Genomic DNA, 14873 nt, shown 5'->3' on the forward strand with positions numbered 1-14873 from the left:
TTATAAGCAATATCCATCCACTGTCTTATCTGGAAGTCGTACAGGTCTGGAAGTGTATGCAATAATGTGATAAATGACTTAGATAAATGTACTCTCTTGATAACTGCTTTTTTATTTTAATGACTAATATTGTCTATGTGACACTTCTAGGTTTTCGGTGAAAAAATAGACTACCCTAGACGATGTCTTAACATGTCACAACTCGCTCTGCGGTCGTGTGGATTGACATCAAGCTGTATACTGGTTCGACGGACTCGTCATTTAAGAAACCTTTAAATTAGTTAAGAATGTGTGTTTACAATGTAAAAAATATCGCGCGTTTCTGTGGGTTGAATAAGTTTTTATCGATTTTTTTTTATTGTAAGATCTAGTATAGATATTCGATTTGAAGATCTAGATCTGTTTGTATTCTTAAGCAATATATTTATGGGTTTTGAAGTACATATTGTGGTATTTTAATTGATTGACGATGGTGCAAGTAAGTATTTTTGTGTTGGTACCGTATGGAGATACTTTAGTGTCGTGGTATATGTACTATAACAAACATAAATTAATTCCCATTTATCTATTTTGGGAGGAATTATCGGTAAAAGAATAATTTGAAATGAGATTGATAAAAAAAAACCAAGGTTATAAAGGTAACCTGTGTAATAATACACTATCACATCTATAATGATGCGTTTTACGAATATATTAACTATCTGGAATATATGTCTTGGTCTACAAAATCCTTGCCACTCAAAAGCTCCAAAAGTGGTCATTGCCACTTAAATTGCATACCTTAGAACCCTGAACCCCATCAATCACGTTGAGCTTCAGAAAAAGCTCCCTGACATTCTATGGATCCCAAAATTCTCCCCCAAAATATCTTCCTGGTGTATGGTGTATAGATCTTGTTCAACTAACGGAACTTACACTCACAGGCGTAGAGAGTGTAGTCAGAATCCAAAACGACTTTTCCAGACCCTTCCATTGTAAAAAAGGGACTGAGACAGGGAGACGGCCTGTCGTGTCTCTTATTTAACCTTGCACTAGAAAAATTAATTCGAGAGTGCCATATTAATACGAATGGCACCATCTTTAATAAATCTGTACAAGTGGTCGGATATGCAGATGACATAGACATTATTGCTAGGTCCACAGAATCTTTGATCGAAGCATTTCGATCACTAAGGGCGTCTGCACTTAGAATGGGTTTAAAAATAAACGCTCAGAAAACCAAGTATATGTATTGTACTAGATCAGGCAACCAGATACCTAGACTATTAATTGATGATCTGGAACTGGAAGGTGTGGACACCTTCGTCTACCTGGGCTCGCTGCTGCCCAAAGACAACAATGTCAGCGAAGAAATTAAAAGAAGAATTGTGCTTGCCAATAAGTGCTATTATGGCTTGAGGAAACATATGGCCCCAAAACTACCCAGAAAAATTAAAGTTACCATATATAAAATACTAATAAGGACAGTGTTAACATACGGGTCTGAAACGTGGCCACTTACACAGAACGACCAAGAATTGCTTAAACATTTCGAGAAATTCTAAGGAAAATATATGGAGGAATCCAAGAACAGGGTTTGTGGCGTAGGCGCTACAACTTTGAGTTATGTAGAAGTTTTGGGGAACCTGACGTTGTAAAATGTATTAAATTAGCACGCCTTCGATGAATAGGACATGTAATTAGGCGAGATGAAGATGCAACGATCAGAAAAATTTTCGACCGAAGAGGACCAGTGGGAAGACGAGCCAGAGGAAGACCAAAACTTAGGTATCAAGATAACATAGAGGATTATCTAAAATCCATTGGAGTAAAAGCATGGAGAAGAGTTGCCAGAGACAGGGGCGAATGGAAGATTGTTCTGAAGAAGGCTTTGGCTCATAACGAGCTCTAATGCCACTGATGATCATGATGGATGGTGTATAGCAAAACACTAAATTGGTGACCAGATCTGATCCCATCAGATCTGTTGAAGGACCAGACAAAATTCTTGAATGTAACATATTCATTTATTAATAAAAACAATTGAAGAAGGGGTTAAAACAAACTCCAATTCGCCACTTAAAATGGCATAAAAGTATGAGAACAGAAGAAAATCTGCCGCCTTTACGTGCCCTCCGAAGCCAGTATCTTGCCGCTGAACTGCGGCAGCCCACAGTTGGTTATTGAAAGATATCTTCAAGGAACTACAGTCGAAGGAACCATATATTGAAATCAAGAGACTTTGGTCTCGATGGTAATGAATAGACTTAGGCAAATATGCAAAAAAGTGAAAGATATGAGCGTAAATATGTACTAAATTACTGTGCATTAAATATGCATTTTTTTTAGAAAATATGCACACTGTCAATGGAAACATATATTTAATAATGGTATATTAATTTTAATAATTAGAAAACAATATAAATACATTTAAATACTAAGTAGATAATTGTAATGAACTAATTAATTGTAAAGAAAGTAGTAAAAAAGTAAAATATTATTCCTTAGAATTATGGAAACAATAAATGACCAAATGTTATTCAAAATTTTCCAATAAAATTTCTGGCTTTTGTCTATGAACATATATGTATTTGTAAATTGAGAACTTCTTTCCACATCAATGAATATTTTAAATTCAGAAAAATATTCGATTCTAAATCTATTTTTTCGCAAAAATTACCAATAAGAACGTCAGCTACTTTTTATATACACTATTAATACTTTTGTATATACATACATACTCCCAAGCTAACGAATAGGCTTTACTCCGTTATCTTATTATTTCGAACGACAACAAAGCAAGGGAATAAATTAAAAATGACGCCTGCGGATATAGCTACTTATTGTAGCACTTGAGTACACCTCTCGACTTCTTTGTGTCTCCATTTGGTATCCACCACAAAAGCTTGTCTAAGTGGACACTTAGACTTGATTAAGTGTTAGTCCTATACATATTTGATATGAAAATTGAAGTCTGAAAATATTTTAAACTCACATAGATGTTTATAGGAGTTGTTTATTGTTGTATTGTTTTCGATGAGATTTTTTGTTTACTCGAATTATATATTTTTGATAAAACTTTGTTACGATACGAGTATTTATTAGTAATTTGTTATATTTCGCATAAAAATAGCCGAAAGTGGTGTTATTTTATATCTATTTGCGAATCGTATTATTGTTGTGGTTGTTTTATACATTGATGACTTGGAAACCCACAGAAGTTAGTTTTTACAGTGTAAATGTACGAATTGCTTTCACGACTCGCCCCTTTCAGACTGATTCATTGGAACGTTGAAGAAAAATAACCTAACTCAACCTAAAAGTTATCTAAGCCAACTTAACTTAATAATATTTTCTTCAGCAATATTCCCAATCACGTGATCCAGTATGGCTGGAAATTCATTTAAATTAAATCACTTAAAATTTAACTTTGTATTCGTTATCAATCGAACTCGAAGTTATATGTTTAAAACTATTCACAGTGCGTATAGCAGCCATACTTTTTACAGATATTAAAATATCTACATTAATATATACTTATTAACCTTATTAACCTAACATAACCTTACCTAACTTAACCTAACCTAACCTAAAAATAATTTCTACAGCTGTCATAATAACCTTATTATATAACCCTGCAACATGTTAAAACGCAATAATCGCTAGAAGCTGTTTGTTCAGTATATTTAAGAAACGAAATTTATGTCTCGTAGTATTTATTATAAATTAAATCAGTCTAAAAGTATGCTGGTCGAAAAAGCATTATGATTTTTTCCATCTGTGTGTTCAAAATTGCTGTGAAATTTCTGTCAGCTAAAACATATATTCTTTTAATATTATTGACTGTATTTGTTTTTACCAAAGTCGTGTAATAAATTAATTGTATAGTTATATGTTCGTCTGTTAAAGTTGGTGACAAATTTTACGAATTTATTGACGCCTGTTTATATTGTACGATATACAGTGTTATTCTTTCTTTATTAACAAACTTGGAGATCGATTTTTAAATATTCTTAACCGTTCCCGAAATGTTCAATCGATTTACTCGTCCATTTTTGACATCTGTCATTGAATACGTTGACGAGTGACATTCTTATCAAAGTGTCATGAAAGGATCGGTGTCAGTACCAAAAGCTATTGCGTAATATAGCATAGTTTTGTTTGTCACTTTTTTAATCAATGTAGAAGATTTAACTAAAAGTAAAGAAAAATACTGATGTATTGTATTATATACAAATTAATGGACCACTAATTTGACATCACCAATGTTTAACAGTCAAACGTGCGATATAATCGTAAGTATTATAAAAATTGTCATTCCATTTAGAATTCTATTAAATTAATATTGTTGCTTGAGGGGGAGGTTACTAATAACGTTAAAAATGTTACTTGGGTAATACAGCATATTATAACTTGTTCCTTAAGAAGACGGTAAGAATCTTCAAAAAGTTCAAAAAAATAATATTAAAGATATTTTAGGTTACCATGAACCACACTAAACGTAAATATACGAGAGGGCTCAAATATTTCGTTATTCCTACACCGATGAGAAAGATAAGTTGTTGTAGTCTTTAGGGATAGAGTCCCAAGATGCAATCATATCGCGCAAAAAGACGTGGAAGCCAAAGGCTTGTAATGCTGTATCTACCGTCTAAAAGTTGGGAGCTAATGTCTAACAATTAAACTCATAACTTTCTTAGGGAGCCGATCATATAAAAGATATTAACTAATCGTATTTATTATACTTTACAAAATAAATTAAATTTGAATATTAAATCAAGAAAATGCTACCCATAGCTTTACAAAAATATGTAAATAATACTTATGACATATGTAGTTAACTGGATGGTTGTAGAATGCAGTTAGTGCAATTGCTAGTTTGCACCGACTGTTGTATATTAATCACTATGGTCGACTATATGGTTGAGGGAAGGTCCTTCCCTAACAAGTGAACAAGAAAAATGTAATTTAGGCCAAAAACTAAAATAATCAACCTTGTGTTAGCAACATTATAACTTTTTGATAAAATGAAAGGCAGATATCGAGCACAGTTTATTAATTAAATCTTGCCCAAGTACTTTCGCTTCCTAGAGCATCTTCAGGGGCATTTCGTCAATTTTGGCCTATTCAACAATCATAGAATGTCATAAACATACAATTGTACATTACGCTAGACTACACAAGGACAAATAGTTTAAAATTTTTAAAATAGGCGAAGCTACATTATGGTTGGAGAATTCTCTCTCCTGATGCCTAATGTTCTGATGTTCATTAATTGAATTATTTGATATTATTCTGAGTTGGTCACCATTGGGCATGTCATTTAAACAGGAACCATAACTCTGTGCATAAAGGTATTTATTAATGAGGGAAGATGGATATGAATTCTCAATTAGAATATTTCTAAGTAATTGGAGGGATTCCCTTCAATTAACCGGATGTGTCAGTCTATTTAGCCTACAGCTTAAAGCTTTAATTAGGTTTAATTTATATTTGTAGGGGTGACAAGAATGGTGGTTGAGAAACCTATTAGAGGCCATTGGTTTCCTATACCACCTTGTGGTTAAGGTGTTGTCTCCCATTATAATGACACGCATGTCTAAGAAGGGAATACTATTTGTGGTGGGGTCCTCAAGTTCAGCAGTGAACTGTAAGTGAGGATCAAACTCGTTGAACAAAGACAAGGTGGCCTGTATCTTGTCTGGGGGTAAGGCTAATAATAGGTCATCAACATACCGCTAATAAAAGGAATTTGGAAATCTAAAAGACCCAAACGGTCAGATACTAAATCATCCAATACAAAATTAACTAGGATGGGAGAGATTGAGGAACCCATAGGTGTCCCAAAAATTTGAAGATAATATTTGTCATCAAAGACCAAAAAATTAGTGTCAAATACTAATTGCAACAGCTCTGCAAATACATCCCAGGATACAGGACAGTTAGGTTGGATAGAATTCCAATGATTTCTTAAGGAGGTCGTGACACTAGAAAAAGGTAAATTAGTGAAAAGAGATACCACATAAAAACTCACTAAAATGTAACCTTGTGGAAGTTCAAAGTTATTAATAAATTCACTAAAGTGAAAAGAATCAACAATATTAAAGTTGTTATTATAATTATAAGATTTTGATAGTATATCAGTTAAAAATTTTGAAATATTAATATAAGGTGAATTAATGGAGGAAACAATCCGGCCTCATGCTCAATGTGGGCTTATGTATTTTCGGTAGACAATAAAATCTGGGAGCATATCCATCATAATTATGTAAAAATTTTGCAAGTGGTTGATCTATGATCTTTAAATTTTTTAAATGAGTAATGAATTTATTTATTTTATTAGTGAATTTAGAGCAAGGATTGGTAGAGAGAGGTTGATAGTACCTATCATCATCTAACAACGATTGACTCGGACTGAGATATTGATCTCTGTCCATGAGAACAGTGGCATTCCCTTTATCACTAGTAAGAACGAGAAGATTAGGGTGGGTTTTTAAAAACGATACCGATATGGGTTGTCTAGGGCGATTAGAGAAATTCAACAGAATATTGTTGGAAAGGGACCTAAGAGATAGAAGGTCAGTATTGTCAGCATGTGACAAAATATTTTCAACATCTGCTAAGATTCTACTAACAGAGTAATCTCTGAAAGATGGCTGTAAGCCAAATTTAGGACCCAAGGATAACAACTTGAGAATGTCCTGATATTTTTAATCCACTTGGAAATTTTTTTAAATTGGGGGGTGTCGTTATTAAGTTTCTTATGAAGGTGTGTCATGGATATATATATATATATATATATATATATATATATAATATATATATATATATATATATATATATAATATATATATATATATATATATATATATATATATATATATATATATATATATATATATATATATATTCCACAGACGAAGAATTTGTTGGCCCTACAGACAGTGGTTTTCCCTATCTACCACTGGTGTATTGAGAGCAGCAGCAAATAAAGTGAAAATAGGCATGTTAGTCGCCAATATACGCCCTTACGGGCCTATTAAGAGAAAAAGTCTTAGAAAAAAATGAAATCGTGGTTAAGGAATTGTATGCTGTACTTATACTAAAATAAATATAGTCGTCACTCAAGGTCGGCAAATGTGTCGAATGGAAGCACTTAAATAGTGGAGCGTATCCTCCAATTTTGTTATTGAGCAATTTCCGAGATATTCAAAGTAAACCAACTAGGCCACTAACATAAAAATGATACTTTAGTTAAAGTAAGAAATTTGATACTAATCACCAACAGAAACAACCTTTTACATTAGCCCAAATAGAAACGAATTTGCTCTAATTACCCCAGACGTTAGAGACGAAAATGCCACTGAACTTCTAAAAATCATACCAAGCTGAATTTTGCTGAAAATGTGAATGCCAATTTTGGGGCTCCAAAAGATGCACAAAAGTTTATCACTCCTACCGCTGGACTTCCCCTAAAACCGTCCTCGTAGATGGTAGGGGGTAGGGGTTGCTTCAAATAAATAAGAAATGTAGCCGAGATAATTTTGAACAAAAATGTTTACTAGCACTTATTATTTTTGTCTAGAATGAACCGTTCTCTCAGAAACAACGCTTAAAGCGGCCGGCGATTTTGAATGTCAGTTACGAGCGCCAAATCCATTTTAAATAAAATTTGAATAATCTCGATGGTAAACATTCGATATTTTTTGATCAGACGACTGGATTAAATGGTGACCAATCCTAATAGAGATGGCACATAAGAGGAGAATTAAAAACTATGCCTTGGGATAGTTTTTTTTATAATAAAATATATATAATATTTTTCTTATAGTAATAAAATTTTTTCTAAATGAATAATCTTCTAATAATGAATAATTAAAAATCTCTGTATTACCCAAGAATTTTTTGAGTAGCAAATGCTCTCTAAATATGTATGACAATGTAATTGGATCTTAAAATGTTTAATGTTACAAAATTTATAAAGAAATGTTCCAACCGATGCTCTCGATTTATTTAATGGATGTTATGTAATATACTTGTATGTGTTGTGTACGATATACCACCGGTTGTCACATTTATTGGTTAAGTAAAAGATTCTATTGATATAAGATACGTCAGTCATCTAAATACAGAAAATTATTCAAATATAATTTTAAAATTTCTTTTGAAGAAGAGAAAAGTAAAAAACTAAACGCATTAAAATTTTGAAGTACGGACCTGCTCTTGAACGACCAAGCATGTATATCTCTGTAAATCTGAACTGGCCGGTGGACTCAATTGTTAGGCGATTGGATGAAATACGTTGCCAGTTAATTCCAGGACGCGCTGATGAAACGCAACCGAGAAATTTGTTTGTTAGAATTAGATTTTAAATAAAAAACAATGATTATTACAAGCGAAGCAGATAAAAAATACCTGTATCTTGTTGAGGAAGATACAAAATCGTAAGCAGATACAAAGGACGATAAAAAATCGTAGCAAGCTGCTAATCGTAATGACGTGAAATGGACTTTGAGGAAATGATGTATATCGATGGGGGTTTACTATGAACAATCGTAAGAAATACGTTTTAGGAGAAAAATTCTTCAGAATTTAGGAAAAAACTAATGTTCTCACAAACAGGAAAAGAGAGGCAATTATTTTAATACGAAGGAAATATGGACACCAGTTATTTTAAAATGATAAATAGTAAAACCCGAAGAAAGGCTAGAGCTAAATGGAATTTTGGAACGGTGATATAAAGAGAGAATATTGTTTTTATCAATGAAAGAAGATGCAATCGTTTTGATTTGAACGCTGATACAGCTAATGTGATAATTAAATACAACCCATAGCTGAAAATACAGAAAATACAAATAAATACAGAAAAAAAGAGAAACTGTACACAGAAAATGATGACACCAAATTTTGAATTTGAAATGACATCACCGAATAAAATGAAGACTTAAAAAACCATTTCGATTGTGGTGAAGTTCCCTACGATACACGAAATGACGTATTTTCGCTAACGGCGGAACGATCAGAAAATCGGCATTCATTCAGTGGTGTATATGTGAAGGGTTAGAGCTAAATGTTGGTTAGTGTTGCTCCGTCACTGTTTCATTGGTACAATTTATTTAATTGTAATTTCGAATGAATTTTTACTGTTTTGTTTATTATTATATTCTTACCCTAAATAATGTTTATAGCAATTAGGAGATTATTTTATTAGATAAATAAAAAATATATTTTTTATAATAATTGATAATTCTTTTTTATATTACGAAAGAACATTGTGTGGGACATTTCTTTCACTATTTAGCTGAGGTTGCAATTCGCAATATAGGAAAAGTGTATGTAACTGTTATTGATTAAGTAAATGATGAAAATATGAAAGCAAATCTATCTCATTGTAATTAAAATAAATTTTGTGAAATTTGCAGAAAATTATTAATTTGCAGATAACAGTTTAAAATGTCTGTTCGAGTTTTCCAATGAATAAATGGACTTAATTATTATAAACTACGACAGTAAACTTCAATAATCGACATTTACAAGTCGTGACATAAAAACGTGGAAAATCAATGCAAATGAAGCAATGTGAAGTTGTCCACCAGATACTTAAATGATAGTCAAGTATACTCTAGCGAATAAATATCGAAATTAGTCATTCGAAGTCACAAGTCGAAACTGGTCGAAAGTAGTCGGAATCACGTGTCAATCATGAATTCTCGGAAATTGTGAATGCTATCATTAGTGGGCGTAGGAAAATATGTAAAGATGTAAAATACTCAAATTAGTATATTCTTTTTATTTCAGAAGGATATTTAATTATTTACTAGTACTATTATTATAGTACTACCAACCGCAGATGCTTGTTTCCTCTTTATGTACATAATGACTTCTAAAAACATGCCAAAACGTGTTTATTTGGAAGAAGTTATACATCGAGTCATGCAGTTCATGAATCATATTGTTACAAATACAATTCTCCCCGCAATTGATCCTACGTATTCATCAGTAAAGTTATTTTTGAGAAAACTTTAATTTTCTTTAGTGTCAAAATAAGAGTTAGTCTATTTAATAGCGGAATTAATCAATGTCCTGAAGTTATAGTCGAAATTTGTTTGCACGGCAAAATAAAGACAACATACGAATCAACAGCTGAATCAGCATCTAAATCAATGATTGCTGCTACTACGCAAAGAAGCAAATACTTTCATTTTACAAGCGTCAATAAAGAACCGAAAATTCCGCCAAAGGAAGAACTGGAATATAAAGTAAATGCTTAACTTGCATCGTATGGAACAGGCATGGTAACACAGCAAACGCAACAAAATGAAAAAAATTGGTGCTTGGGAAATAACGAATTTTAAATATTTTTGCTGCTCTGATATCAAAAATGTCTTCTTTTTTCATACTTAGTAGTTTTTTTGGAATCGATTGTATAATTTTAACTTCGCTCGAAAAGATATATAAAGGCACCTGGAAACCAAACGGACTTACAGTAAATATAATAGATCATATTATTGTAGACTCAATACACCAATCCAATATAATAAACGCACCAGGAGAGGACCAAGTGCTGATGCTGATCACTACCGGGTCGAAAGTAGGGTAAGGGCCAGGCTTTTAAACAAAAAAAAAATGAAACAGGTTCTAAATATGAACGATGCAATGTTGAAGGACTCAAAGATACAAACAAAAATATTAAATTAAATATATTAAAACATGAAAATATAAATGAAGAGTGGGATAGGTACAGAATCAACATGAAAGAAGCAGCTGAAGAATTACTAGGCATGCAACGTAAACAAAGAACAAGAACGAATGACTGGTTTGACGAAGCATGTCAGATTACAACGGAAAGAAAAAAACAGCATATTTACTGATGCAACAAGGGTACAGAATCTGACACGCAAAAGAGGAATATAAATAACTACGTAAAGAAGAAAAAATCCACCGCAGAAAGAAGAGAGAAAATATGAACAAAGAACTACAAGAACTATGTAAGCCAACAGAGACAAGACAATTTTAGCAGAAATTGAACAAAAGTAGAAAAGAATTCAAATAAAAGATGTGAAGAGATAAGGAGGGTAATATACTGACAGAACAGTAATTGTATCGTAAATAAACAGTAAATTCTCTGCTATTGACACGCTTCCTGGTAAAAGTCATAGCGACAGCTAAACGATACAATAAACTTAGTGATCTCGCGTATGACTTATTTTATTTTTTATTTGCTGGATTATAACACAAGCAGGCTCCACAAAATATCTAGGTATACATCTGGATAGAAGACTGACTTAGCGGAAGCATATCCTTATTTAAAGGAGACAACTTGGACACAACCTACATAAATTGCAACTAATAACAGAAAACAAAATACTTATCTAAAAATCTATAATAAAATCCGTGTGGTACAATTTGAACTTAGAAATTCTGCAAAGATTCAAAAATTCCAAAAAGTTAGATAAAAGATAAAGTTTTACCAATGGTACCCTGATACATGTCCAATGAAGTGATAGAAAGAGACTTAAAAGTTCCTACTATCAAGGAAGACATTTCAAACTTCAAAGAAAGACTAACTAAAGTGTACGCTGATGACAAACCTTTCCACGTGTGACCGGCGTGTGTATGAGCTGGTCGTAGAGTGGGTTCAATTTGCGGTACCTCGCTTCTAACCGTGCTTCACAAAACTGTCCACGCATTTCCGTGCATCCCAACGCACTGGCGAGTGAGCTGTTCGACGTTAGTCGAACATACTTAATAACTAGTATTTCGTTTTATGCTTTATCTAGCTCTACAATCATCCAGCCTGTTCAAAAAACTCGTGCGACTCTTTTTCAGTTCCCTACTCCCGTAATTTTTATAACTCTTTGTAGAACGTTCTCGTGTTTTGTTTTCGGCGGTTTTCCATGGACAATGGAAACGGTGCAAATGATGCAGTTCAATTGGAATTTACAAGCGTCCACAGATATTCTCTCTTTTATTTCTTGTTAAATCCAAGGCAGAGGTTTCAAAGGACATTTAAATTAGTCTTCGAATTAAAAGAAAAACTGTTTCTAGCAATACTTCTTAAAATACTATAGAAATATATTTGAGAGCTATTGATACTCTGTAATTAAAACCATTAACGCCTATTCCTATTGTTTCCTGTGTTTTTCACTATATTATAATTCCTCAGGGTACCTCTTGTGATGAATGGTGAATGTCAGTAGGGTTTCTCGGGAATTGTGAAGATAAAGAGCTCGTGTTCGAGAGCGATCATCATCATGCGTGGATTTGAAAGAACATTAGACCAAAAGCAATCAAAATATAGATTTGATTTCATATTTAAAAATTGTCTTTTATAAATTCTAACTCGCTAACAAGGGATAGAAATTGTAATTTTTATGACGCATTTCAGAGAAAATGACTGTTTTAATGAACGATGGTAAGTAATAATACGGTACTCGTCAACTAGAAAGAGCCAACGCGGCTTATCTTTAGTATCGTATCTTAGAATGATGTCGATGCGCCATCGATCGGTGTATTAACAAAGTGTTGTTCCGTGATCGGTTTTAACACCGTACGAAAATGGAAAACTTTTTTTCTCGCTGGCGATTATTATGCAGTAATAAGTATACGAAGAATGTTATAAATGTGTTAAATATCTACTTAAAAATACATTTTTATCCCCTGTTATCGAGAAATTGATATGTTAAATATATTTCTGTGGTATTTTAAAATTTTTAAATATCGGTTATATTTGATGGTTACATATTTATCTGGAATAAATGTATAGAATGCAAAAATCATGTTTGTTTTATATGCAAGCATGAATATCGTCTTAGTTTGTTTTTAAATTGCACCCATTTCCTTTTTATTTAACACCTGTTTTCTAGGCTACTGCTGTAACGACTCAATTTCAAACCAGTTCAAATCGGTACGGAGGAAAAAGGCGCTCTAAGCTAAGTGTATCAGCGCCTTCTGGAATTGTAGGTTATCATACAAGGAATACTGAATTGTAGAAATTTTGCCTACTAATTTCTCCAACGTGAAAAACAGTACGCCCTGGGTTATTTATCTACAGTATATTTCACGAATTTGGGACTATTTTGGAGTAGGGATGAAAGCTCTGACAAACGGTCCGCTACGCCGAGAAAGTGTTAAAGAGCAAATTCTCCCAATAATTAAAGCACTATCGAAAACAAGCAAAAATACTGGTATAACTGATAATGTATTTTACATTCATTTATAGAAATATACAATTATTATAATAGAAGCCACAGTTAGCATGCAGTGTTGGTCTTCCGGCGCGCAGTGATGCCGCTTATGTCAGCACAGTGGTAGGTGTGGTAGTTTGGCGATAGACTGAGAAATTAGGACCGTACGCGCTTTGTTTCAAAAATTTTTACTCATTAATTTCTTCTTCCTCTTCATCTTCTTTTTATATAGACATGAACTGTTTTTTAATGTGCCTCCAGTAAGTTGTCGTTCCATCGTTTTCGTGGTCTTCCTACTGATCGTCTTCCTATTGGGGAACCGTCACTTACCGTCTTTACTACTATATTTGTTGTCATTCGGCTTATATGATCGTTTCATTCTACTCTTCTATTTCTTACCCAGTTCTTGATGTTCTCCACCTTGCATCTACGTCGTATATCTGTACTTCTAACTATGTCCTATAGTGTCCTACCATCAATTTTTGTGTGTTTTCATCTCTGCTGTTTCTTTTTGTTCCTTTTTGTCCTCTTTGTGTCAGGTCTTGTTTCTGACGCGTATGTCATTATTGGTCTGACTATTTTGTAAATTCTGCCTTTCGTTTCTTTCCCGATATTTTTATTTCTCCATATTGCTTCATTTAGGCAGCCTGCGGCTATGTTTGCTCTATTCACTTGATCTTCCACTTCGGTTTCGAGCTTTCCGTAGCTAGATAATGTGATGCCTAGATATTTAAAGTCCATCACTTGTTCTATTATCTGACCTTGCAGCTCCAATTTACATCTTAGTAAATTTGCTGTTGTAACCATGCATTTTGTCTTTTTTGGGGAAATTAACATGGTAACTTTTCTGGCGGTTATATTAAATTGGTGCATAGCAGATTATTTTAAGTTGTTTTTCTCTTATTTGGTATCCTTTTTTAGTTCTTTTTTATTATTTCGTCCATAATCAGATTGAACCATAGAGTGAATATCCCTGTCTTATCGCATTGCCAGCTTCAATAGGGTCGGTTAGTCTACTTTTACTTTTACTGTGCTGTTTTGATAGATATTTTCGATCGTTTTGATTATTCTTAGAGGTATCTCTCTTGCGTACAGTAAGTGGATAACGTGTTTTAATTTGACCCGGCCAAATGCCTTTGTAAGGTCCACGAAATATAGATATGCCGGTTTGTTGTATTCTAATGATTTCTCTTGCACTTGCCTCATTATAAATATAGCGTCGGTGCATGATCTTCCCGACCTAAAACCTTGTTGTTCTTCTGCTATTGTTATAATTTTATTCAATTTATTTGTTATCACTTTTGTTGTTAATTTTAGTGTTGTGTTTAATAAATTAATTCCTCTGTAATTTTCCGGGTCCGATTTGTCTCCCTTTTTGAAGAGAGGTATTAGGATGCTTGATCTCCATTCTTGAGGAATTCTGTTTTGTTCTATTATTTTTTGGATTAGTTTTAATAGTTGTTTGGTCAGATTTGGTCCTCCGTACTTTAGGAGTTCGTTCGGTATTCTGTCCTCTCCTGGTGATTTTCTATTTTGTAATTTCCTTAATGCTTCCTTTACCTCTTCCTCCTCAATATTTATTTCTTCGTTTGTCGTCACCTCTGGTGTTGGTGGTTCATTATCGTCACCTTTGTAACAATAATGATAGCAAATAGGGATCGAAAGTAGTCTACCCATGTTTCCTTCTGAATGTGTTTCGTTTTTATT

The 14873-nt window shown here is 33.1% G+C and overlaps 1 protein-coding gene across 1 annotated transcript in view; it reads left to right on the top strand.

Moving 5' to 3' along the window:
- Positions 1-6754, top strand: part of LOC140447437 (N(G),N(G)-dimethylarginine dimethylaminohydrolase 1) — a 39102-nt gene extending 32348 nt beyond the window's left edge. The window contains exon 5 of the mRNA XM_072540084.1: positions 151-6754. Within this exon, the coding sequence (XP_072396185.1) occupies positions 151-276 (126 nt within the window). The 3' untranslated portion in view covers positions 277-6754. The remainder of the gene's footprint in view (positions 1-150) is intronic.
- The last annotated feature ends 8119 nt before the right edge of the window (positions 6755-14873 follow it).

This window comes from Diabrotica undecimpunctata, chromosome 8 (genome assembly GCF_040954645.1).
Source record: "Diabrotica undecimpunctata isolate CICGRU chromosome 8, icDiaUnde3, whole genome shotgun sequence".
Lineage (NCBI taxonomy): Eukaryota > Metazoa > Arthropoda > Insecta > Coleoptera > Chrysomelidae > Diabrotica > Diabrotica undecimpunctata.